Source organism: Ambystoma mexicanum, chromosome 1q, assembly GCF_040938575.1.
Source record: "Ambystoma mexicanum isolate Mex_15411 chromosome 1q, UKY_AmexF1_1, whole genome shotgun sequence".
In the NCBI taxonomy this organism is placed as follows: Eukaryota; Metazoa; Chordata; class Amphibia; order Caudata; family Ambystomatidae; genus Ambystoma; species Ambystoma mexicanum.
This window is the reverse complement of record NC_090922.1, coordinates 1,216,495,322-1,216,523,250: the sequence shown is the minus strand read 5'-3', so window position 1 is coordinate 1,216,523,250 and position 27,929 is coordinate 1,216,495,322. Positions and strand designations below refer to the sequence as shown.

General features: G+C 45.2%; 1 protein-coding gene across 1 annotated transcript in view; it reads left to right on the top strand.

The window, feature by feature from the left end:
- Nucleotides 1-27,929, top strand: part of LEPR (leptin receptor) — a 1,083,230-nt gene that overhangs the window by 204,805 nt on the left and 850,496 nt on the right. Inside the window, exon 4 of the mRNA XM_069641975.1 lies at nucleotides 11,671-12,006. Within this exon, the coding sequence (XP_069498076.1) occupies nucleotides 11,671-12,006 (336 nt within the window). The remainder of the gene's footprint in view (nucleotides 1-11,670; nucleotides 12,007-27,929) is intronic.

Genomic DNA, 27,929 nt, shown 5'->3' with positions numbered 1-27,929 from the left:
GGATTTCCCCCAACAGGGACTCAATCTCAATTAGATGCCCTTGGATGGCCCCGGTTTTGGCCAGCTGATCAGCTAAGTCATTTCCAGTTTTGTCTGGTCCCTCTACTTTGGAATGACCCTTGATCTTTTTCCAATAGATGGTCATCTCATTGGAGGTGACCAGATCATCAATGTTTTGGATCAACTTCCCATGTTTCAAGGGTTTGTTGTTAGCACATAACATGCCTCTGGTTTTCCAATTAACCAGGTGCTCCACGAACCCGTTCCGTACATAATCCGAATCTGTGATTATGACCAGTTCGTGGAGTTGATGCTGGACAGCAGTGAGGATGGCCTGATGCACCGCCATCAATTCTGCCACCTGACTACTTCGGGGACCAATTTTGTATCCAGCGGAGGGTTCTGGAAACTCCTTCACCCATGCATTCCCTACGCCGGCCACCAGTTCTTTCTCCCCGTTGTTGTCAACATGGTAAGAGCATCCATCCACATAGACAGTGGGCATTCCCTCACACTTGTCTTCTTCAAAGACTTTGTGGGGGGAATTAAGGTATGCCTCCATGTTGTCCTTTATTTTTAGACTTTCGTCCTCGAGACAGTTTTCTCTGGCACAATCATGCAAGTCAGCCAGACCTTGCGCAATGGGACTCTTCTTGTTTTGGCCATATCTGACCTCCACAGGAAAGCCTTGCATTGACAGAATCCAGGAAGTAATTCGGGAATTACTCACATTTCCGGCCCGGATTCTGTCACTTTGGAGATATTGCAGAGGCTGGTGTGGAGTCTCCACTATGATGTGTTCCCCCTGGATAAACGGGCGGTAATTCTTCAATGCCCACACCGTTGCCAGGAGTGCCTTCTCACAATCGATGAATTTTTCCTCCACAGAGAATAAAGTTTTGCTCGCATAGGAGATTACTTTATTGACCTTGTCATGCTTTTGGTATAATACTGCTGTCAAGCACGTATTAGAGAACCCTGTCTCCAGGAAGAACTCCTTGTTTCTGACAGGGTAAGCTAGGCAAGGCGCTTGTGAGAGGCTTCTTTTGAGTTGTTTTACTGCCTCGGCTTGTTCTGGACCCCATTCCCACTTGACCCCCCCTTCAAGAGATGAATCAGGGGTCTGGTGAACTGCTCTCCAATTTGCTGAATATCAGCCAGGCTCTGAGCTGATTTCACATCTTTCTGGACTATAGGAGTGGGAGTTTCTGATTGTGGATTAGTATAGAATCTCAGGGTGTTTCCTTCCAGTGTGGAATACCACCTTAAACTGGAAGGAAGGTTGATTTTCAGAAATAGAGAGGACCCCCCATCACCAGTCTGTTGTCCTACTGCTATTACTGTCACGTCTGGAATTTGGTTGTTCTGGAAGTGAAATTCTACTTGGTCAGATTTTTGTTCAACCATGTGGCAGGTGCTGTTTAAACTAACATGGTTGACACTCTGTTTTAATTTTATTGGTCGGCTAGTCTGGGTCCAGAGGACCTTGTTTACGCAATCTATTAAGGGTGACAACCTCCTCAGGAGATCATTCCCCAGTAAACAAGGGGTGCCCTCTGGAGTCACTACTATGACCGGGTGTTTCACCTTGTGTCGCCCGATCTTAATGTCCAAGTCTGCAGTCCCCTCAACGGGAATTTCCTTCCCGTCAAAGTTCTGCAGTTGTCCAGGAAGAGAGGTGAGAGGAATTTGGTAATTCTCTCCCCTTCCTGCATTCAGTTCGTCAAAGGCCCTTCTGGATAGAAGGGTAGCTTGAGATCCAGTGTCCACCAGTGCCAATATTGTACCCTGCCCCTGTACTTGTACCGGGGCATAATATCTTCCCTACTTCTCCTCAAGGGGGCACAGATAATGCACATTTTTGGACAACTGGTGGGCTAACTTTCTGGTTTTGGACATTTCAAGAGAAGAAATTTGGGCAGAATTCTGTGGAGAGCCTTGGGAATCTGAAAGAAAAAGTGGGCAACTGGAGATCAGAGCCATTGTGGGTTCCCCTGGCTCCGGTTCTGGGCCGCCCCCCCCTTTTTGGAGGCAGTCACCAGGATGGGTTTGAACCATGGGATTTTCTTGCTGTTGGTTCTGGGATGAGATGGTGGGCGGCGGTAGCTCAGTCTCCACATCTCCCCAGTCTGGATTGGCATCCCTAGGGACCCATTTTTCTTTGGGAGGAGTTCCCCCCTCTCTGAAGGAGAAGATCCTTTTCCCAGGATCCTCTGAGGATCCCTCTCCCTCAAATTGGAAGGTCTGTACCTCCTCCTCAAACTGTGTCTGTTTGGGTCTTTTGTTTCTCCTACCCCCCCTCTGTTCCTTAGGAGGCAGACTTTCAGGGGCAAGAGATTTTGTTTCCGGTTCCTGGGTTTCCAGGGGCTGTTTACAAATGAGGAAGGAAGCTTCCTCCAAGGCTTTACACCCCCCTTCCCTTTGTGCCTCCTCCCTGGGAACCGGTGAGTTATCGGGGTGCTGCCCCCGTCATTGCTCTGGAGTACCAGGTCCAGAGTTTGGGGCATTCTGTGCTGGCATGCCCATCTGGGGGTTCTGCTGTGCCCTCAGTATTTGACCCAGATCCCGTGCCATATTTTGGACCTGGAGCTCTAACTGGGAAACCCGCTCAGGCTGATACGGGGCTCTATTTTCTCCCCTGGGCTGATCCCGGGAAGGGTAGCTATCCCTTCTCTGGTAGTACCCCTGGTTGGGAAGATTTTGATACCCCTCCACCCTTGGCCTCCCCTCTCCCGGATTCGGTTTTCTGGGCTCAGGGAATTGGGGAAAGAAGGGTGGAGGATTTTGGGGCTGGAAGTGGGGTGGATACCTGGGGAAGAAGTTCTGCCCAGGGTTTGGAGAATTTCTGCCCTCCGGTGGGAAGTTAGGAGGGAAGTTCCCTGGGTTAGGTGCTTGGCTGGATCCCCCCCCTTGGGCTGGAGGAGTCCACACATAACCCAGGATGGGTCGATTTCCCTTGTAACGGGGACTTACATAATCAGGAGAGCGAGGGACCCCATTGGTGGGGCTGCCTCCTTGGCTCCCTGTCTGTGACTGGCCCGAGGACCTTCTGGGCCTAGCATTATTAGGTGCAGGTAGGTTTTTAGGCCCCCCCATCTCCAAATCCAAAACGGGGGTGACCCTTACCTCTGCCACCTTGGCAGCAGCAGGGGTGCTGTTGGTTTTGGGATTTTTCTGGGTATTGCTTTTATTCTCTATGGGCTTCTGCACCTCATAGATCCGGGTCGCCTGTTCAATGACCCAGTCTAAAGATCTTTTCTCGTGAAAATCCCTCACGAGCTGGGTCATTATGTATTTGGGCAAGGCATGGAAAAACGTATTAATAAATTCTCTGCTGTCTGTGCGCACCCTTCTGGTGGTCTGCGCAAAGGCACGTTTCAGTTCTTGCACAAACTCTTGTGGGGCCTGATCCTCCCCACACTGCAAATTGTAGGCTGCCTTGCGAGCCTCTTGGGGATTTCTGTGAACAGAAAAATGTTTTAATATGGCCGCCCTATAGGTGGACCACCTGGAATGATTTTGGTCCTCCAGCCCTGCAAAGAAACTGGAGTACTCTGGGGAGAATGTCCACTTTACATATTGGATACAGCTTCGGCTGTCCTTCAAATGAAAAGTCTCCATCATTTGCTCATAGAGCTCCAAGTGTTCCCAAACAGAGTACTTGGCGTTCTTATGATACGGCGTGATGACACTCCTGATTGCCTTAATCTGTTTCAATGGGTCCTTAATCAAGGCCCTTTTTGCCTTATTGGCCTTTTTGGTTCGGGTAACCCTTGTCCATTCGTCCTCTGACTCAGAGGCACTGCTCCCAGAGGTTCCTGTCTGATCTTCCAGGTTTTCCCGGATTCTGCGAGCCTGGGAATGGCTGGCAGAATGTGGGGACCTGGTCTCCTGTGTCCTGTACCGTTCAGAGGAGTCTTCAGATTCCTCTTTGCTGCCAGGATTTGATGGGTACCCCCCCCACTGACCTAACTGGGCAGAGGTATTCAGGATGCCCTTAATGGGCCTACTCTCCTGGGGTTCCCCACTAAATTGCACTGTGCTTGGGTGCCCATACCCGGATGCCCGCCCCTCCATTCCTGGGTGGTACTGGCCTATGAGCCCCATGCTTCTGGCTGGATAGTAATCCGCCATCCCTGTGGCCCTGTGCTCATGTGCGCCAGGGGACATGGGGGTGGCAGAGTCCAGGGACTGAGAGAAATAAAGGCCTCTGGTACTAGGGCTCCTGGGGTTATGCTCAGGAGTTTCTCTTTCCCAGCGAACCTCATCTCTATCCGCCCCTGCTCCCTGTTGCAATGCAAGAGCCTGCGCCTTCAGTTCCTCAGTTAAGGCCTTACTAGACTCTATCAGTCTCTCCTGCATCGCCACCTGTTGTTGGAGTCTATCATTGTGCTGGCAGAGAGCCTCATTCTCTCTCTGCGTTTCCTGATTGGTCCTGGAGCACTGGGCCAGTCTTTGCTGCAGGAGGGTTACCTCCTGAGCTGTGTCCCTATTGGCCTGCTCCTGTCTTGCCAGAGCCTCCTCCACCCTCCTGGTGTGCTCTAGCAAGTCCTGGTGTTCTTTTTGGAGGTCACCCAGTCCCTGGTGGGCCATGTGATTTTCTTCCAATTTCCTTTTTAAGTGGCAGACTTCCTGGCCTAAGGTATCCCTTTCCTGACTAAGAGCCTGCATCTGTGCCGCCAGGTCGTCCCTTTGCCTTTGGAAGGCACCAGTTTTCTGGCGCTCCTGGTCAAACTCTGCCTGGGTATCCAGGTCTTTCAAAATCAGTTTATTGCTCTCTGCCTTCTCCCTATCTAGGTGGCTTTGCAGGGTGACTACCTGCTCAGCACATGCCCTATTGAAGTCTAACTGTTGCTCCAGCTTTTTCTGGTTCTGCAGTAGGGAGTCCAAACCTTCTTGGTACTCCTTCTGCAAGGCCAGAAATCTGGTATCCTGGTCAGCCTTTTCCTGTTGCAGGATGTCCATATCCCTCTTTATTTTAATGATGTGCTGTCTACTCTCATTTTCTGACTCCTGGCTCCCCTGCAGCCTCTGCTCAGAAGAGACCAGGTCAGATTGGACCTTCTCTAACGCCATCTGTCGCTTATTCGCCAGATCTTGGCTTTCAGTACATTTATCCTGCATGTCTCCCATATATAGGTACAGGTATGCCGCTATCCTAACCATCTTATCTTGTTCATCCTTAGCCTTCGGGGCCAAATATAGTTCACTCAGGGCCACATGTAAGGGACCCTGATCTCTCCATATATCTGACCCTGTTTCCGTGATCTGGGGTGCGATTGCTTGCAACCAGACCGTCTGGTCCTGGTGAGTCCACTCACCTCTCACAAATAACTTATGTAAGAAGTGCTCTCTGGCTATTTTCATATCTACCAAGGTCGTCATTCTAGAGATTGGTCTCTGTCCTGACTTACAGAAATTAGTATTTTATTTTTGCAAAACAGAGCTTTTCCTTAGAGCGTTCCTTTGAGGAGTGCTTTACAGCGTAACACAGCGTGTGCTCCGACCGGATATGTGTATCTGGTCAGCTGGCACGCTGTATTAATCTGCACAAGTGATAGATCTAATCCAAACGTCCGGCATGAGCCCCCAATTTGTAAGAGGATTCAATTCAACACTACAGCTAAGTCAATGCCTAGTCTGGGATACTGAATGGAAACCCTTATTAATATATCTTTATGTCCAGTTCATGCGTTCTGGATGACTACCCCTATATAACACCCCTCTCTTGGAATCCTCCTGACCCCACTGAGCCAAGAAGTAGTTCTGTTTTGCACGTTTAAAGGTTTATTTGATAATTTAAACAATATATATATATCACACTTTATAATAAATTAATAATTGGATATCACACTTAATCTGATCAGTAATCAATAATGGATAGTCTGGCACTAGCACACTTGTAAATAGGAACAGAAGAATAAGGTGGTAGAGAATGCTTTATATAAGTTCAGATGGATGTAATGTTGAATGAAAATGCAATACAGAAAATACTCAATATGATTTCAACAAAACAATGTAATCACTTTTCTCTGGCAATCCACCCCCCCTTTATGCAATGCAAGGAAATGGAAGGAAAGCACACAGTTCTCAGAAATGCAATCAAATGTAATTCAGTTCACCCCAGCAAGCTTACACTACAGAAGTTGGAAACACAGGCCCAAAATGCTTTTATATGTGCTGGCAATGAAGTGAAAAATACGCTAAAATGCTTTTAATTCCCTCTAGAGGTTCAGGGTGAGTGGTATCAAGTTAATATTAGTCCAGGCTCACTTTAGCAAGGATCTAGGAGTAACTAGCAGGTTAAACGAATTTTTGGCAACTGAAAGCAAGAAAACTGCTGTTTTCACACGTTGAGAAATTTGCAAATCGCGGCAAATTCGCGAGTGCGTTTTTCGCGATTGCGGCAAAAGTATCGGGGGTAGGAATGCGGTTCTAGGTTCGTAGGAAGGCTGAGATTCTAAGCTTTCAGAGGAAAGTTACTGCAAGTCTCTAGCATAAACGGTCACGGAGTTATGAATGATTAAATAAAGGTAGTTTTTCGGATTTGGAATGTTAAAATTCAAAGTGACAAGTGCAGCTTGCAACTAGAAAATGACAGGTGACAGCTTTACAAATGACAGGTGACAGTTAGGAGGCAGTTCTACTTAGATTAAAATAGATTGAATTATATTATTTTAACTAGAAGATTGGTTCTGCACAGTTCTGCTGGGTACTCACAATATATTTTGGAAATAAATGGGCCTCGCCACGGATCTGGTCAGGTTTTAGACTGGACTCTGGTCTGGTCTCTGCACTTCACAGTGATCTGGGTCAGCTCTCTCTCTCTCTGGATTCTGGAGATTGATGGATTTGAAGTCTGGATCTTTCTGCACAGCTTTCTCTAGAGATTGATGGAGGTAAAGTATGGATTTTCCCGGCAGAGCGTCCCGCAGCAAATGGATTTGAAGGTCCCTATCTGTCCTGACTGTCTGCTTTTATTTGTTTTGAAAATGGGTGTGTGTGCAACATCACTAGGCTCTACCCCTCTCCACTTGTCATTGGCCACTTCATCCGCTTCCCCTTGATTGGGGGAATGAAATGAAGTGTCATCATGATGAGGTGTGTTTATGGTACAGAGAACCCACCCCTGTCAAATTACACACAATCTATATTTTGACCCAAAAGACATATTTGCACAGGTACACATTTGTTTAAAATTACATGCACCCATCACATATCACAGGAGGTATACCCTGTCCAAATCTGCTCTTCCTGGGAGCTTGCATTCAGAAATGGCGACATTTGCACTTTTTAACTGGTTTCGCAATCTCGGACATTCACCCAAATTTACACACATGTGCGCAAGGAGTATGGACATTAATTGATGAAGTGTCAGATTTTTAACATGCATACATTTTATGTAATACCCTCTTAACTGCTAGCTTGCCCCCAGATCATGCCACCGGTTCTAAAAACCTCTTAAAATGTGGGCAGAAAAATCACAAGAATTATGGTATCATTTAAATAATTTTCACAAGTCCGTACTATGAGTTATTCATCTTTTTCTAAAACCATATTCTGGCTACAGGGGTGTGGTTTCCCCCCAGCACAAGGTTGAATTTCTGTTTTTTCCAGTTCTGCCAAGCCAGCTTGCTCTCACAGGCAGTGCTCCTCCCCTTTACTTCAGGAGGAAGCCACTTTTTACGGCCCCCGTAATAAAACATTTGCCTGAGTCAGGACAGGGCTTTGTTCAATTTCCTGCAGAGCCCAGGTAATTCAATCAGGGAAGTGTCATATCCCTTTTGGTGGGAGCAGCAAAAGGGCAGCTAGGCCTGGGAACACAGCTGTTGTGCAAGTCTCATCTCCTGTCTGGGGTAGCTGGTGGGCAGAATTCAGTTCCTTAAGCCAGGCCCCAGCTAATGTCACTTTTGTTCCCCAGTTTAAGTCAAGACAATGTTTACATATGCAGCTAGAATGCTGATTCTAAGTTCAAAACTATGGCATTTCAACAATTGCAACCTATGTGACACTCAAAAGTAGGTCACTCATTTCTTTTAAACATTTAGGTTTTTAGTGTCTTTCAGTCCAAATTTACTTAAACTGCTGAAATCCACAGCTCAGCCAGTCTTGTTATAAACCTTCAAGTCACTTCAGAATATAACTTTAGATTGTATCCACCTCTCAGTAAGTCTTTCTTTGGCCTGCCTTCATTTATTTCATTCATTTATTCAGTTTTACACATATCAAAAAAAATCTGGTGCTGTTTTAAAACGCCGGCTTTCTGATAGTGGTGAGTACTGGTACTGCACCCATTTTTGGGATTTAAGAAAATGAATTCCCCAAAATTCTAGGTTGCTTTTGGCAGTCAGCATTGCCATTCCCAATGGTTTCAGACTACTGTGTGGGTAGTCCAATGGTGGTTTTATGCAGTGCCCTTCTGTGCCCTTCTGTGCCCATAACATCGGCAAAATGGGTGGCAGCCTATTCTTCATGCACTTCCCTGTGCATTTTCTGGGAAGCTCTGGCCATCATGATGTTTTCAATGCCAGTACTGCACAGTTCTGAGGTAGGGCTCGGTTGTATGGGTAAAAACATCCCACAGGGTTTCAAAGTGGCAGAATGTTCGCTGTGGCAGAACCTTTTCACATTGACACTAGCAAAACTACACAGCAGTAGAAACTCAGTGTCGGTCACATTACAGTGACAGAAAACTGGTGGTAGTAGCCAAAACTCACACGAGCAAACCCCCTGGGGAAGTTTTATTGTGTTTAAATTTGACAGTAGTTGTACCAAGCAGCAGGGAGACCCTACAGTGGAAAAACGTCCAGTGGTAAAATCTCACATTGCCTCATTCTCAGTGGTAAAATCTGTTACTGTCAAAAACTGACAGTGGCAAAACTGACAGAAGCAAAGTGTCACATTAGTACAATTTCAGACAATGGAAGTAACTGACATGGCAACATCTCACATTAAAACAAACTTAGTGGAAAAGCCTGGCAGTGTGGCAGTCTAGTAGTGCTGCAAAAATATCCTTTTGGCAAAAAGCTATTACACAGGCAGAGAATCATGAATTGATGTCTCGTACCTTGATGTAGCTGTACCCGGGGTCAGTGCACGGTACAGGGACAGGTTGCTAGACAGGAAAAGCACCCTTAGCATGTGCCCTTCGGCTGCCCAGGTAAGGCTGTCCAAGGCTAACTGTAAAATAGCACTGGGGGAGGGTTCAGTGACTTCCTGTGTCTATTGGATGCCTGGATTTCTTAAAGGGACTGTGGGGTGGGAGGTGCAAAATGGACCCTTGCAAAGTGAACTCTGCTGTTTCAAAGGCTAAAAACAAAGAGCGAAAAATAACAATCCAGCTGGAAGCACAAAAAGGGCTTTTCTAAAGGCTTTATAAAGGGAGGGAAAATCGGGATTTCAGCTAAAAACGAATCAAAAATACCTTAAGCAGGACACCCAGACAGCTCTTTCCAAACACCAACACATGCTTACGTTATCATTTTGTAAACATGTTATTCCTGACGATTTGAAACATGCATCACCAAATGTATAGCTTGCTTAATTGCTGAAGATTCACACATGCAGAATGCCGAGGAAAGTATCGCTCACAAGGGCTCCTCACTGTGTGCTGCAATTGTAACAGGACCTTAGCATGCTAGCTATGCATTGAACATATGCAATCTTTCTTCTTTGGCTGTAAGTAAAGCAGGGCATAAGCTGCGTTTATGCACTGAGACTTCCCCCTACAGAAGGACAGGTTCAAGAGGTGACATCTAATGGATGAATTAATCTTTGAAGCCAGCTATAAACATGAGCATCTGTTCAGCTCAGATGGTAATCTCCTTCTCCACTGCAAAAGTGACGTTCACATGAATTCAACTTATATTCAGTTTAATGTCAGGCCGACAAACAAGTATGTGCAAAGCCAATATAAAATAGCATTGGTTTCTTGTTTGAATGCTTAAACCGTTCTGTACTATGTTGAATTCAGACAGTTGCTGGCACAATGGATACACTGTTACATCAGAAAATGCTTTTTAATTAAGTGAATACACAGGTATAGTTTGTTCTTTGTATAACATTTGAAAAAATTGCAACATTCTGGGAAATCCTATTTCATATGTTCAAAAATGAATAGCCTGGGTTCTTTTGCTGGTAATTACATATGTGACACTTGGGCTTTGGCACATTTGGATGTGCCATTCCATAATTTGCAGGGAATCAAACAGCATCGTTGAAATGTAAGGCCGTTCTATGTTTCATCAAGACTTTGAAATCCAGTGCTGCAAGCACAGGTCACCTTAAATGTAGAGGGTGTTTTCACACGGAGCGTTCAGAAGGACTGGCAGTTTTCCTTTAGGTGCTCATGAGTTCTTGGTGAGTGTGTCTGAAAGTGTGTGGGGTGTCTCCACATCTTCCATTCTTTCCTGGCCATAATCTCCATTGTGCTAAAAAACAGAGAAACTGTTTTGCATTTGTGAAATTGCATGGGTGTCATTTCTCTCAACACTAGTCTTGGTCCTGTCACCAATGTGTGGTTGGTAAGGTTGGCCAGATCAATGGGAGTGGTTGTGATTCATTTAAAATATTGTATGTATGGCTTTTTAGTTTTTAGAGAAGACAGGCTGTGATTATGAAACAAGCGCCACTCTCAGGGACTTGCTTATCAGATGTAAACAGCACTGCAAGTGCATGACTTAGTCTCTACTGGATATTCAACATTGAAGGTTTCAAGTGATCAGAAAGTATTTTGTATTAAGACAGTTTTCTTTTTCGTGTACTTATGTCTTTATTGTGTTTGTAGTGTATTTTACAAAGTGATTTGATTATGACCTTACATATGCAGTTTAACTCACACGGTATAATTTTGTTGAGTATATTTGTGTATTTTTTGTTATTTAGGTCATAGTTTCGATTTTTTCAAACATGTATGTTTTCATTGCAGCATATGCACTTTTAGCAATTCCTATGTATTTATATAATTTCTACTTTCGAGAATGTCTCTTTTTCTTGATTATTTTCTTGATTTTCTATTCCTCTTTATGATGTCACAAGTTTAAATATACTAGATTCTCATTAGCTATTTCACCAAGAAGTGTTTAAATAATGAAGTCATCCAAAATTGAGTTTAATAATTACCATTGAGAGTCTACGTTTTTTCAATAGGAACAATGTTTCTATACCTAGTTATGTCTCGAGTTCCTTATTGTTGTATGATTTACTCTCTTTTGTATGAGCCTATGTTCACCGAGACCAACCCCTATTGTTGCAGTACTCACTGTAGGCCCATAAGTTGAGCTTGTGGACCCATAACCCACGGTATTGTTTTTGGAGGATAGCTCAAGGGCAATGTGCTCGCCTTGGAAGCACGCTGACACAGAGCAACATGGGTTCGATCCCCGGGTCTGCGCTTAGAAACCTCTGGGTGTTAAGTGCGTCATAAATATCATATCATATTGACTTTAGTGTTGGACCATAACACTTATGTATCCCACACCTATGTACAAGATTTAAATTATGCATACATTGCATATGGGTATTTGTGAAGTGAATGCGCATGCATTATTTTCGACCACACATAGGGTCATTTACGCATGTTAATCCTCTGTCTTTGTGAATCTGCCTCCAAGTGGGTACTTGAGATACAAGGTTGCCTCTTCTCAAGCGATAATGTTTTTGTATTTTCAGGTGTGATTGGCTCAGCGGACATTCTCCCTGCGGCCTATCGAATCCCACCATGGGACTTTTCGTTGTCGTGCGCACTTCAGAATGAATCCTATGAGTTGGCTCGGTTCACTCCAGTTGCACATAGAGATTCCAGCTCGAATGAACGCCACGAGGCTGCTCGGGATGTGTGCAAGCCAAGTCCAAGTTCTACAAACTTCACAGCAGTATTGGCGTCTGGAAAATATTTCCTGTGCTGCTTTAGGAATGATACGGCCCTGAACGGTTCAGCTCACACAGATTGGCCTGAAATGACAAGAGAGCCATCAGACACGAATGCTTCAATTTCTGGGCAAAACGGTATGTGTTTGATTTCTGTGTCATGTTGATTGCATACGCACCCTCACTACTTTGGGCATCTGAAGGGGAAGAGGGGGCGAGTGTGCAGTGTTGGGGTATTCCTGGGATTTTGTTTCTCATGTGCTGCTCTGTTCCAGAGCCACTGGTAAACAGTCAAAGGTGCAATAAACTGAAGTTTGCAACAATGCTAGCCATCTGATGCCTTGCCAATTATCACTTACATTTCTGGGACATGTATACATTGTTTGCAGCCCTGCCCAATAGCTGTATTCAGATAAGGTTAAGCACCCTTTCTAAACGACATGCTTCTCATTTTCTACATGGATGATAATGGCGATAATAGCCCTGATATGTTGAGTTGCGGGGAGACTTATGTGCTGGCTTGAGTTGTGTGCTGGCTTGACTACAAATGTGTTTATTTTATTTTAAATAAGATACGTGAACATTTAACTGTCATCACTTCAAAACGCGCAATGTGCAAACTGCAGCTCAGTTGGAGCGTACCTGGATACAAGTGGAACGATGTGATTTTTTACAATAAATCTAACACAAAACATAGTTATGGGGGCCTGAAGGATGTGGAATAGAGACCTGCTTCAGTGCTGGGTTTGGTGTGTTTTGTATAAAGAGCGTCTCTGGGCTTTCCCCTATTCACCCTGGAATGCATGTCTCTCCTGCATTTTGGGGCTTGTGGGAGACAGCAGGATATACCTCTGGGCAAAATGAGCAGGGATTCTGGCACCTGCACCAAACAATCCCCTGCTGAACGTCTGAAAAACGCCTTGCCCTGCCTCGACAGGGCCTGTACTCGATGGTCAAAAGTCCCAGCAGGCAACTGAGCATTGCACCTCAGCATGCTAGAGTAAGGATTGAGGCTTTTCTCAGCCTGGTAAACAACATACCAAGGCAGGCGAAATGGGTGACTGTGGTCCTCACATTTTAACCTGCTCTTCAACAGAATTTTAAGTTCTTGCCTACCATAAGCCTGAACAGGTTATGATAATGTCTAGGTTTCCACATCAACCCTTTCCCTCTCAGGGACGTCAATTGGGGGTCACCAGGGGTTTCATTTGTGATCCCAGGCAACTCCTGTGCAACCCCTGGCTCTGCCTCTCTGAACCCTCAGGTAATGTAACGTGTGTGAGTGAGTGTATGATGTATGGGTGGCTGGGTGTGTGAGTGAATGATGGATGGGTGCAGTGTAAATGAGCATGTGAATGGTGTGCTTGTGTTCAATACCTCAATTACTTACCCATAATCGTTATTACTTCTAGTCCTACTCTTCCTCATCACAGTTCTTGCCTATTAACTACCTTGCCTCATATGTAAGTACTGGGATGAAGAAGAGGGATGTGATGGTAATGCTGAGAAAAGGGGCTGAGTTTGCGGTTGGAGATGGAGAGTTAGAGGGATAGGGGATGTGTCCGCAGGGTGGGGTAGGTGGGGGTGTGCTGACACATAATGGATCCCCATGAAAATGTTTATATGCAATGTGCACTTTTTCAGTTGGAAAAAACAAACTGAAAAAAAATGTGCATAAATACTTTCAGTTCCTGTCATGTCACCTCCCATTGCAAACATCATGGCCCCCCCTTTTATTTTTTAACGACTTGAGTCCTGAGTTTAACATTATCTGATATTTTATCAGGAAATGTTAAGTTGCAAATGTGTGTGTATTGGTGAGAAAAAGTGGCTAGGATAAGTGAAAAGTGAGCAGCATTTGTTTGGGTGGGGTGAATAGTTGTGAGATGGAGTTCACGCATTTCAGATTTCCTCCCAACTTGTGTCCTGCATGAGCTGACATGAACCATTTTAGACATTTCTATGTGAGCTGCAAAGAAGTTTCGAAACTCAACCGCATTGACTTTGCAACTGGATGGAGAATGCAATGCATCTGATTCACAAAGGCAGTCCTTTTGCATTTGTGAAGCCTCCTACTTTAACTGGCACTGAATATGCAACAATCTTCTGTACATTTGGTCCATTCATTTTGGTTAAATCTGCTTTATTTCTGGCCTTTATACTTTAAATAAAGATGCTACATGAATTACAATGAAGAGAAATATAAGTATAGAATGCATTTAAAATGGTACTTTGTTTTTTTTTTTTATAAGTGTGTTCTTTGAAGTTTGAAATATGATTTATTAAATAAAGCAACTATTCAGCTTCATATTCGGCTTTGGCCGAATAGCTGACAAATTATTTGGTATTCGGCCGAATACTAAATATGCTATTCGGTACAGTCCTAGTTTAGATTCACATTTTTGTAAAGAGAGTGTAGTCATTTCTTAATATGGCATGACATTTTTACAGGGTATCTAAGATAAAGTAAGCATGATAAGTGTTATTACATGTCTAGACTGACATTTGGGTTCAGCCACTCTAGTCATTTCTTATTTTGGCATGACAATTTTACAGAGCATCTTTAACAGCAAAGCGGTACGATAGCTCAGCGAGTTGAGCGCTCACTGCTGCGATCTGTGTGTGATCTGCAGGTCGCAGGTTCAAATGTTGGCAAGGCCATCTCTGCCTTTCATTCTTCCTAGGTTGATAAATGAGTACCAACCTCGGCTGGCATGATAATTGTATGTATATATAAGGTATGTACAGTGCTTTGGCGAAAGAGCTATGTGAATAAATCATTATCATTAAAGCATTAATGCTCCTGTGGACTGAAAGTGACTTGGATTTTTGGATACTGTATTATCGCAGCAACTGGCAATGTAGGGAGATCTACTTTTCACAGGATTTTGTGTGGCGGTGTCCTAGTATTTTTGATGAAAGCAGCACATGATTGACTGCTTAGTTGGTGCTGTCATTAGGATGTGATTGGCTGTGCAGTGTCTGTTGGTTTGTTGAAATAACAAGCCCCGCCCACTTGACCCAGAAACCCCTTTAAAAAGTAGATGCTGCATGTATCTGCTTACGCATGTCCCGTGAGTGTGTGAGAGTGCTGTTTGCTGGCTGGAAGGATTTCACTTCAGTTACAGAGGTTCACCATTAAAGTACAGTGGTAACAAGCCCTGCCCACTTGACCCAGAAACCCCTTCAAAGAGTAGAGGCTGCATGCATCTGTATGTGTGCATCCCCTGACTGCGTGAGAGTGCTGTTTGCTGGCTGGAAGGACTTTCACTTCACTTGCAGAGGCTCACCATTGAAGTACAGAGACATGTGATTCCAGAGAACTTCCCAGCATCACATCCTCAGACTAACCCTTCCCGTACCCCTTTGTGAGCTTCTGGCTGCTGCCCATGCCAGCATACATGAGTTGCAAACACACAAACACACAGGGTAACACAATACAGTTGCTTGATAACTGGACACAAACAAACAGTATCCACCTTTTGATCACCCTCTAAGGAAGCAAGAAAGAAATCCTGTGCGGTACAATGGCCGCACATGGTGAGGATTCCCAAATCTATATCAATCTGCAGAGATCCAAGAGAAATTCAGATCTTCCTTCAATCACTGTCCCCTTGTTTTATTTTATTTTAGGCCTTCATTAAGAGTAGAATCCTTTACAACAATGATTTCAAAATGTAGCAAATCAGGCAACCCTTTCAGAGACGGCAATCCACCAAAATGCAAGGATTATTGGAAGTGACATCACACACCGATCACGCACCCAAGGACATAAGAGGAAGTAATGTCATGTAACCTTTGACCCTGATGACATCACATGAAATAACATCACATGGCATTTAACCCCGATGACATTACCTGAAGTGGCTAAAAGGTGAAAAAAAGAATATACGCATCCATTTAATAAAATACCAAACCGGTACCAAAGCAGACATAAGACTTTTTAAAATACCAACCACCTTTCATCTAGAGTGCTGTCTTGATATGCAATGAAGGAAGTCATGTCATGGCATGGGCAGGTCCAGTAGAACCAACATATGCCAGGGGCACTGCCTTGCATATGCCATTACAGGCTCATATGTCCATTTACGAACATTGTATACCAATTATAGCTGCACATATCAGGTCTAGTAATCTAGTGATGTGCCAAGTAAAGACCCACATTCCCAGATGCTGCGATGATACAGCATTCCACTGTAGCCTCTGTTTCAGGATAATGCTATATTATTATGTCTGTTATAGCCTTAATGCATAGGTACAGTCAATATATATTAGTCACAGCTTTAAATATAGAGTATGTGAAGTGCAGCCTCAAATTCTCCAGTAATGCCACTAAATGCCTTTTATCCATGCTTAAAGGTACCATATGTGCAGCCTCACGTGTTATTGGTTCCATCATGTGCAGAGCTCATCTTCAAATAATCCATGAACACCACATAGAAATGGTATGTCACTTCATAAAATGTGCACCCTCATGCCCATTTGCTGCCATCATATGCCAAATGCATACTGAAATTCCAACGAGGCGCCCCTTACTTTCTCTTAGGCATGAAATCTTTACCATCAGGGGTCTGCAGCCTTTGTCTAATCCAAGTTTTTGGGTTGTGGCTCTCATTGTCTATGCGCTGTAATGTTGATGGCAGATGTAGTTCCAAGCTTTAGGAGAGAACAATGTGCCAGGCCACTGCAATAGGAGATGTGCAGCCTCATATGTCCACTTGCTGTCATCATATGCCAAGCATGGTCTCAAATGCCCCAGAAATGTCAATTTATGATTGAGTACTGGAGGAAGAGGCAGAGTAGAGAAGGAGATAAAAAGGAGGTTCACAGTGGTGGGAAACCAGATAGAGACAGATTATAAGAGAAAAGAAGATAAATGCCCTGATGTAGTGGGGAAGTGGGGAAGCTGTGAGAAGGAAAGGGCAAGGGAGAGGTAGCAATGGGGAGAGACGGGTAGGAGGCGGAAGCAAAAGTGTGCAGAAAATCAAAGTGACTGAGGGAGGCAGCCAGAGAGAGCACGAGAGAGAAGAAAAGAGGAAGGAAAGAGGGGCCTGTTGGACTACTGATGGCTCAGTAGAATGAAAGGGGCAAAAGATAACATGGGGGAAGGGAGTGGCCTCATTCCTTCCAAGCCACCTCTTGAGTAAGTTATATTTCCCTCTTTAGCTCGATCCCTCTAGCCCCTCAACAAACAAGCACAAACCTCAAACCTCACAGAGACATTTTGATTCAACCCATTGTCCTTTCACATCACCTGGTTTCTTCCAGCCTACCACACTGATATAGTAAATGAGCAAATTAACTTTGATTCAATAAAATATATGGCAGGGAAGCCTTTCCTTACACCCACTTCATTCATTTCAGCCATGAGTGTACATGAGGAGAGGCGAAGCCATAGCCCCCTCTCTCAAACTGCGGCAAAGGCATCTTTTGTAGTTGATTGGAGGCTGGGTGCAGGAGTCCTCAGGTGGCACCAGAATTTTAAATAATTCATGGTTAGTGGTGATGGGTGAATATTTTCAATGGAGAGGCATTCATATTCACTTGAATTAGCATGAGTGACCAAGCTGGTGGTCTCACCCTGATTTTTTGAAAAATATGATGAAATGTAGAACTTGACACTATTGTTTGGGTGAAAAAATCGGGTACACAGTAATTCATTTTACAAACCTTTCTGTAGGGTAACCCATAGAAAAAATCAAACAGATGCCATGTCACCAACAGTACACCAGCGCATTAGAAAACACATGATTGGACTCCAGAATATCTGCCAGCATTGCCATTGTAAAACACTTCAATGATTGTGCAGACCTTGCTAGGATTCAAACATGTGACCTGCAGAACAGACATAGATCCCAACAATAAGCATTTAACCCACTGAGCTATTTTACCAGATATTTCTCCTTAATGCATTGGCTATGGGGGTTACATCTCCTATTAACATAACACTTATTAGTACCCGGCGAGAGTCAAGCAGAATGCAACACGCATTCTGATTGACTCTCGCCGGGTCCTTACCCGGCAGAGAATCCTTCGATTCTCGGCCGGGACTCCAGCTGCCTTGTCCTCTGCGGGAGGCGTGGCAGCCCCTCAGCCAATGAGGAGGCTCGAAGCGGGGCCATCCCCGCTCCGAGCCTCCCCACGGCTGAGAGGCTGCCTCCGCCTCCCGCTGGGGACTCGGGTAAGCTTTTTTTTTTTCCCCTTCCCTCCCTCGTCCCTGCCCCACCCCACTTACCTTCTTGCTCCTGCATCCCTGGTGGGGGACGATGGCAGCCTCCAGCAGTGTGGAGACTCCGCGCCTCCACACAGCTGGAGGCGGTACATTTTTATTTTTTATTTTTCTCCCCCTTCCCTTCCCTCCCACCCTCCCAACCCCACTTACCTTCTGCTTCTTTTTTTTCAGGAGCGGACGCGCTGGGAACACTTGTGTTCCCAGCGCGTCCGCTCCCGAAGGCCGCCATGGAAAGAGAAAACGGACTCCCGTTTTCCCTTTCCCAGCGGCCATTTTCTTGGTGTTTTTTTTTTTTCTGTCCCATAACGCAGCGGCTTTTTGGGACAGAAAAAAATGCTTTTGGTGCCCCGGTTACGCATATAATGCGGGCTGGGGTACTAATAGCAATATGACTCTCGCGGCGGGGGCATTACCGACTCAGGTAATGACCCGGGGCCTTCTATAACTATGGGCCCCAGGGCATTACCTGAGTCGGTAATGCCCCCGCCGCGCGGGTCATATTGCTTAATTATTACAGTGCTTAGAAGTAGGAGGAATATGCCATGGTCCTGTATTAAACCTGATCATAGTAATATTATATTTTGTTTTAAAAAGGACTGGGAAAAAAGGACTGGAGGAGACAGGAGAGGGTGGAGTGTAGATATCCTAATAAATGTTACATGCTCTCCCACTTACTTCAGGTCCTTTTTCCCTCCCTACCCCACTCCCAATCCCCCAAACATTTGTTATTTTGTGTGATGTACTTTCATTATAGATCGCTTCTATTATAACCGCGGTTATCCTCCCGTATAACTGCGGTTATGCGAAAATGTTCGAGCTCTGAACCTGGTCCCAAAACCTTTTCCCCCAACTCCACAATTTCACATGGTGTCCTCTTTTCCCATCCCCACCTGTAGCCTGATGCCATTTCACCGTTTTCCTTTGGGCGAATAGCATTGTTTCCACTTTTCATTTTTGGCTAACTCACGGTTATTCCTGCTATAACTGCTGTTATCTCTCAAATCGAGCAAAAAAGAAAAGGTTTTGGATATCTGAAAAGACTCAATGATGTATTGTGGAAAACACATATAGCTATACATTTGGGAGAAGGGGGCATTGCCTTCTCTGTCACATGTTTTAACAACAACTCAATGGAATAACCTCAGATCTCGCTGAGAAATCGAGTCAATGCTTCAAGCCCATGTTGTTTCGTACCTGGTCCAATTTCGTCCAGTGATGTCTGCTGTGCACTGCGCCGGAATTTGGACTTTTTTTCTATGGCGAAATGAATGGGAGTAGGCCGAAAACAGTGTTTTCTTGCCTTTTTCATCTTTCCCAAAATTTCAAGTCTTGAGGGTTTCGGGGCCGTGACAAACATTTTGCAAAATATCAGCCAAATCCGTCAGGCCTGTCAAAAGTTAATAGCAATTCAATTTTTGGGTTTCCTATGGAATTTTATACTCAACTATAGTGCAGCGCCGCACTATAATATATTTGGTCAAAGCAACAAGCATTGTATGTTTCCGTTTTTTGAGCTTTTGGGCAAGTGTGACATGCATCTAATGTAAGAAAAGGAACTATTTATGCAAACTGACTGATGATGGTCTTTTAAAAAATAAGGACATGAAAATGTAAATCATTACACATCAAACTAGCAAATCCTTCCATACAACGAATATGTATAGTCTTGAAGCCTGAATCTTGTAGACTGTGTGTACACGTTTTTTTGTAGCCCTGCTGCTGTAACCTCAAGCAGCAAGTCATCCTGCTGATTTAACCTGGCACTTGTTGGATCCCAAAGAAGTGTGTTCTAATGGAACTCTGGCCTGTGTTCTGTGGCCAGGGTTTCAGATTCTGTTGTCAGTTGGTGGGGCTCGGCTTGTTGCTTCACCCCCTTACCTGTGTCACTGCCATTACTTCACTGGCGATGGGTTGCAATGGCAGGTAGTGGACCCCAAGGTGGCAGCCAAGGTGTCACAGAAGACCGTGTGGGCCATCACCATCGTGTGGAGTGTGACAGATGGCCCAAAGGCGGTTACTCATCTCAGCGGCTGTCTGCAGTTGATGCCGCACCAAAGCTCTGAGGACCTGAGTGGTTCTCAGTGTGGGAGTGAATCCCTGTGTGCGCGTCCTACCCGGCTGGGTGGGCGGGCGCGAGCATCGCTGCACCATTGAGGTATGCTAGAGGAAAGGACCTAGCAATGCCAATGGGCATAGCAGTCATTTTGGTTGCTTAGCAACTGTCAGTAATTTGGTTTTTCCAGCCAGTTTCTTCGTCCCAGTGCGGCAACACAACTTGAGCCAAGTGGAGGTGTCTTATGCTGGCGGTGCAGCAAGAGGAGCACAGGAACAGAGGTGAAAGGATATAAGGTACTCTGAGCCAAAATTGCTCCTCTTGAAGGTTTACACACAGGCTACTGCTTACCAGGGCCATATTTTGCTGCCACGCAGTAACTTACCTGGGTCATATTTTGCAGCCATGCAGTAAAGTAACACCAGGCTTCCTCCAGTGTTTTTACCATCTCTGGGGGACCATCCTGTTTGGTGGGACCTTTGTGTGGATGCATTCCGAGTGTACATGAGAGCAGCTGGAGGTGCAAGGTACAGCGACAATGAAAAGGAGGCAGTTCTGCTAAATTGTCCCATGTGAATAAGGACTAACTCAGATAATTTTTGGGAATGGTGCAGTACTACGTCAAGTTTATATCCTAGTATGTTGAGAAAACTGTATGCGGCGTGCCTTATTGAAAAGGAATGCCACATTCAAATGGTCACAGGAATGCCAGGTGGAGTTTGTGTGGTTGAAAGAGGATGTCAACAATGCACCATCCGTAAGTTCATTTGACCCAAAGAATAGAACTGTTCTGACGGTTGATGCCAGTGAAGTTGGACATGGGGCAGTTTTGGAGTAATGGCAAGATGGAAGGTTCAGGCTGATCGCATTCGCCTTTAGAGCACTTAAGGACACCGACGAATTATGCTGTGATCAAGAGGGAGGCACCTGCGGCCTCCTGGGCTTCAAAGCACTTCAGGATGTTCCTGTGGGGCATTCCATATGTCATTAGTATGGACCAGAAGCCCCTTGCATATGTACTTTCCACTAAGGGGGTGGGTTCCGTGTCTGCGAGGATAGCAAGGTGGATGGTGGATTTACAGGAATTGAACTTCAGTATAGAGTTGTGGGGTATATTTAAGGCCCATTTCAGAACTTCCCTTCAAACCAAAAACTGCCTTTAATAAGGCCACCAAAACAGCAGCGCTTTTCTGTCCCTGGCACATATGTGGCGAGCATTGGACACTGCCACCCAAAGAATGGCTCTGCATTTGTTTTACCTTCATTTAAATCATCAGAAAATGACTAGCAGTCAGAACTGCACTGCATCTGCTGTTCTGTACTCTGAATACTAAAGCTGCGCCTGACATCCAAAACGGCATTGCAAATTGTTCTTTATTTCATGAAAACACCACAAAGCTGTGCACTTCATGGAAACGCACCCCTGCGTGCTCTATTTCTTCTGATTGCCTGTAAATTAGGCAATATATCTCAAGAACAGCGTTGTTTGCTGGGAAATCACTTGAAAGGCAAAGAATTCTGTATTTCACTCAACACGGCTTTTGATTTCTTTTGCTATGAACCAACGTGGTGTTTCTTTTTCTCATGTCAATATGAAAGAAATCCTGGGCAGCATTCTTTTGAGTCCATAAATCAACCGTATATGCAGAACCCCCAGAGATTAAGTGAAATTAAACTATGTTCTGCAGAAACCACATTTGTGAACTTTAAATGCAAGGAAATTAACACATGTGTGAACCTGCTCGCTTTAAAATCCGGAAAATGCAGTTTAAAAGTGAAATGTCAAATGACAGCCTGTGCTCGCACAGAAATGTTATTGAATATGTGGGTGGGGGTTTTGCTGTATAATGTACAATATATTTATCCCCACAAGATGTGGTTTCCTTTGAAAAAAAACTCAGAAACCAGCAGAACTGGTTTTGGCCCAGGCACTGACTTCAAGGAGGCCCTGCCTCCAATAGAAAAAGTTGCATCCAAAAGTAAACCGGCCCACAAGGACACCTGAAAGGCTGAAGAGTGTGAAAATTCACTGCCCCGCTAGACTGGCCAGCATCCCTTCAGAAAGCAACAAAGAAAAAGAGTAGGGCTGATGCATGACCGAGAGGTGCAATTTCCTCCAGCATCCACCCTGAAGGGGGAACTGTAAGAACTTCAAAGGGCATCATAAAAGTCCTTTGTTGCAAGCAAAGCCTGGCAGAGACATTTGGCTGTGGGCTTTTGCAGGACCGCCCACACAGTCACAAATCCACCCCATTGACTTTAAAGAACTTTGGTACATTAAGACATTTTTCTCAGCACCATGAATAAGTATTCATTTGATATTACGCCAGTATTTCATGGGATTTTTAGACAAACATAAAGAGACCAAGTGCATGTTTCCAGCACTTGATGAACTGAAATGGCCATGAAAAACGCATTTCGAGGTGAATCATAGATGGGTTAAATCTGAAACTAAGTGGAAAGATGCAAAATGCTATTGGGCATATGTGTAGTCATTGGCAAATTTTTAAATATTATGCTTTTCATGAAAATGGCAAAATTGTGCCAAAGGGCGATGCAACATCGCACAGAGGTGGAAATCAGACTGTCCAATTCCCTGTGATTTATGGAATCCGTATATCTGCTTCTTATGATGGTGGCTAGTATAAAGGTGAAGTTTTGCTCCATAACTCAATTTTGGTAAAAAGTAGCTTTGGGAGACAAAGAAAAGTCATAAGTGCACACACATAAATGATGTCATTTCCCCTGAACCAATAAGCCCAGGAGGAGGTGGGGCGACCGATAGGCTGGCCTATCCTAGGATAGGAGTAATTCCAGATTGTAAAGTTCTATGTGGTCACTTTGGCTATATAAGGGGGAGACAGAGAATCCACTGACAATCCACTGAAACTCACCTTCAAGATCCAGAGAAGAAGATCCATCCATCCAGATCCAGGCACATACAAGAATCCAGGGAGAAAGGAGGGGAGGCAGCCGATCCCATTCAGGAGAGCCTAGTGACCAGATCCCTTGCCCAGCTGATCCCATACAAAAGAGCCCAGTAACCAGACCTTGCCTAGCTGTCCAGCATCCCATTCAGCTGTCCACAGTGACCAGACCTTGCCTAGCTGTCTAGCATCCCATCCAGGAGAGTCCAGTGACCAGATCCCTTGGCCTAGCTGTCCAGAGACCTTGATGGCTGTCCCAAATCCTAAACTCAAGCTTACATTGTAAGTATCACATAACGCCAGTTCCCAAATTGCATATCCCGCTCTTTTGACCCTTGCACGCCATTGAAATCACATTCAAAATCCCAAATTACCAGCATCATCTGTTCACCTTTGCCTAGAAGAATCTGTGTTAGCCTATGTCTGTTAGCGTCTTTCTTTTATGATTTTTTCAGTTATCTGTGTAAGTCCTTAGTACCATTTTGAAATAAATTAATTAATTCCCCTATAAGGAGATTCACGGTGTGAGCTGGTTAAAATCTGAAATTAACCCCATTGCGTGCAGTGTCTTTCTTTAATAAGTATAGCCATTAAAATATAGTCTCATCAGAACTAGTACTTGTGAAACAAAAAACAAATTTTCCCGTGTATTGTGCTTTCCTATAACTTCCGATTTGTATTTGTCCCATAGAAAAACCCAAACAGTAATCCCATTAAGAGTAATCTCTTTCCATCAGGATCCTATCTGTAATGTGCCTTTGTTTCTTATCCTAAAACTGATTTTCGAGTTTGACAGCCAAGCCCTTTCCGTGGATGCTGTCATCACAAGTTCCGTGTAGAAAACAAATTGCCATTCTGCCACAGGTGTTTTCTTTTGCATTTCTGTCTTTTTCTCCAAATCGATTTTCTTATCTATGTTCACGTTGCTTTGGTGCCCTGCTCAGTAGTCTGCAAGCTTCCTTATCTCTTAAGTGCAGCCACACACATTTCTGTCCTAGCTATCCCACCGCAATTGTAAACTGATGTGCAAGCAATAAGTAAAATCTGATTATGCCATTTTGCTCATAAATTAGGTTTTCATTTTCGTTTCTGGCCTCCCATCTTGGAGTGGTGGGCTGAATTTTAAATCTGATTTTTCCCTCTTCATTCTGACTCCTTGCTGCTTTCCATCCTAAAAGAATTCAGTTAGCAGAAGTGTGGGGGTGAGTGTTGCAGGGGGAGTGCTGAATTTGAATGCCATCTGTTGATCTTAAAAACGCTTTCTCTCCTGTTTTGCTATTAAAGGTTTCTGTGTATCTGTTAGGAGTTTCAATTAACTGTATTGTGGGATTTTTGCATTTGTACTGCCACACCGTGGTGGCTGCTTCCCAAATTGTTTGATTTGCTTGATTTTTCATTGAATCCTAAAATTAATAAATATCATTGTTACACACCGGCCTGGTTTATAGTGCATTGCGACATGAGGTGTTTGTTAAGGTGGGTGTGAGACGGGTTGGAGCCTTCTCAAAGAAAGAACCCAAAATTGATTCAAGATAAAAAACATTTTTATTGTGCGCCACATTCATTGTCAGTGGAAGAAGTCACTGACTGGAGTGTGCCGTGTTATAAAACCATTACAGAGTACATTCCAGGCGTCAGGAATGTGCTGGCAGATTGTTTGTTCTGATTGCCTGTGGTGGTGCCGGAGGATCAAGGGGAGTGCGGTGGTGGCACCCAGGTTGCTTGTGTGCTTCCTGCCATTGACAGAAATGAGTGGGAAAGGAAATTAGCTAAAGATTAAGGACGGTTTACACAGTGACTGGAAGACAGTGAATGCCAGGGAAGAAGGGAGACCATACATGCAGGTTTTATGTGAACTGGCGGAAGGTCTGTGGGGTGTCACGAGAGGTGATAGACCGGTGTCTCCCATCAGTTGGAGAGCAAGGCTTGTCGAGTTGGCACACAAGGGGCATCTGGGCATATCCCTGACTAAGAGGAGGTTGCATGAGTCGTATTGGTGGCCAGGGATGGACGATGAGGAGGAGATTGTTGTAAAGGAGAGTGCGGCTTGTGCCATGAGTGATAAAAGTAGAGCTGTGCGCCCGCAGCCCATCTACCCAGTTGATGTTCCAAATGAGGTGTGGTCAAAGGTGGCGTTGTACATCATGCATCCCATGCAGGGTCTCAAAGGTGGTTTGAGTTTTGTGGTGGTATTGGTGGACTAAACATCACGGTGGGTGGAAGCCACTGCTTTGAGACTCTGACGATGGAAAAAAGTGATTGAGTTTCTTAAAAAGGTGTTACCGACAATGGTTAGCAGTTTGTGTCGCATCACATGCAGGGGTTTTTGAGTTGTAATGGTATTAGGCATCATAGGACAGCTCTGTATAACCCATTTGGGAACGGTTTGGTTGAAAGTGTGAATGGTTTTGTGAAGGGGCCATTCAATTGGCTGTCGCCAATGGTTTGTGCTGGCAAGTGGTAGTCTTGAAGGTGTTAATGACGTATAGACAGATGCCGTCAGACTTTCCTGGTAGATCCCTATTTGAGCTCATGAGGGGAAATAAATCAGGGTTGAAGTTGAAAACGGCTGCCCTTGGAGGGGAGGCTCACTGAAGTAAACATGTCAGAGGTAATGGAAATGGTATGTGCCTCCCAGGAATGGATGACAGCACAACAGGGAGACAACAGGGAGATAGGAAGCCCATGGATGTCAAGGTTAGGGATCAGGTGTGTGTGAAGAACCCCAGGTTTGTGGCGAAGGGCAAGAGTACGTTCATGTCACCCCGTATGGTGGTATGGGTGGGGGCAGGTTATGTGGTTTTGGACGATGGAATGAGGTGGAGTAAGAAAAGGGTTGGTGTGTTAAGTGGTACAACCGTGGCGCCTTTGGTTGGGCGTGATACTTCTTTGGAACCTCATTTTGGAGGGTTTCTCGTGGGCACCTCTGTAGGTAGACTTGAGGATGGGTGCAGTGAGGGACCGGTACTGAGTTCTGGTTGTTAAAACAGATTTCTGAACTCTGACTTGGTGGGCAGATGTTCAGAAGGCCAGCCTAGTTTCTTGCAACAGGGTAATCTCTGGACAAGCCAGACCAATCAAGGTAGCTATGGCAGACGGTCAAGACTAAGTCTCAGGAGGGTGAGGGTGACTGAAAGACCTCAATGAGCACACAGAGCAAGGACATTTACAAATTACTCCCAGACAGGTGTTATATCAAAAATATAAACACATTTATTACAAGGCCTTTGTAACTCAGACCATAGAAATAGATTCACAGCAATACTAAGTAAACCAACACAACACAATCAATACAATATCAAGACCATTGGGGTCCAAAGGGTTAACTGCACGAAATATGTCCACAACTTAGATGGGGAGATAACAGGCAGTGCACATAGTCTTTAGGCCCCTTCGACATCGACAACATACCTAACTAAGAGGCAGTCCAAGCCCTCAGAAGAGAGGAGCCTTATGCTCAATAGTACATGTAGTGCAGGCACACGCGGTTGTTCCAATGGGCAAAACAGGGTCTCTTCAGGGGACTCTAGCAGCTTGGGAAGGTGGATGAGGCGATGAAGAATAAGTTCCCACTATTCAGGGAGGACCTCCACTTGAAGGCAGAGGCAGTTCCAGAGAGCGGGATGGAATCGCTAGTCCGCACTAGCAGTGGAAAAGAGAGGGACCCCCAAAGGCCACTTGTGCATAATAATGGATGGAGGCACTAGGGGCCACTGGTTAAGGTTAGGGTTACTCACCGGCCCCAGGCACACTCCACACCAAACTTCGCCAGTCGAGTCCACTTCGGTTGCGGGTTCTACTGCAGCAATATGACGGCTCTGCAGCTTTCATTTCCAAAGATACAGTGAGGATTCCCAACGGGACAGTGACGATTTCTCCAGGGCAAGAGGGTCACAAATGTAACACACTGCAAAGGTCGTTGCCGCAGCAGGGCAACACGGTAACCGTTTACGCTCCGGTCCTGGCGCACTTGTCTCACTTCAGACCTCGGAATGCCAAGTGTATGGTGTGAGGGTGCCTTGGACACAGGGCTCGCAGTATACCAAGTTTTGAGGGCCTTCTTGAAACGACGGCAGAGACAGAGCAAAGGTCCTACATAAGCTGGGCAGCCCACTGGTTGGCCCAGGGACGCTTCCGAGAAGGCTTACTTGCAGGGTTTGTTGAAGGTGCCGAGAATAGTTGGTCCCACTATTCTAATGGGTCGAAGCGTCTTCGGAGACCTTCTAGGAAATCCAGAGGCAGAGAGGTCCCATGGGACGACAGCGGGCTCAGAGTGCCAAACCTTCCAGCGGTTCACCAGCGGTTCCTCGACTCGGCTTCTTAGTTTCAGGATACTTGGATCTTATCCAAAGGTCCCTTTGTGCCAAAACAAAGAGGACCCAATGGGAGATCTGCTCACAAACACACACTCCATACGTGGACCAATCACGGACCATGGTGGTCCCAGTCATTCATGGCACTCCAGACTCTCTGGCACCCAGGATGTGTATTGGAGACAGACACCGCACCCCACAGTCTGGAGGCACACACACAAGGCATGCAGAAGCCCCTGAAAGCTTGGCGTTTTGCGGGAAACTGCATGTCCAAATAAGGACTGACCCAGGTCGGCTCGACCTGGGGAAGGCAAAGGGGCAAGATGGCCAAAGGACAGGATAAAGAACCTCGTGGCATGGCCATTTTGGAGCCAGGCCACCTATTCGTGCCAAACACGGTCAACACGGTTAAAATGGCAAGAAAGAGCTACAATCACATGAAAAGATAAGCTGCCACCAGCCCTGTCCATGACACATCTACACATCTCCAAAAAAGTCCAACTAGAGTATCTAGGGTCATTGTAATAGACTATGAG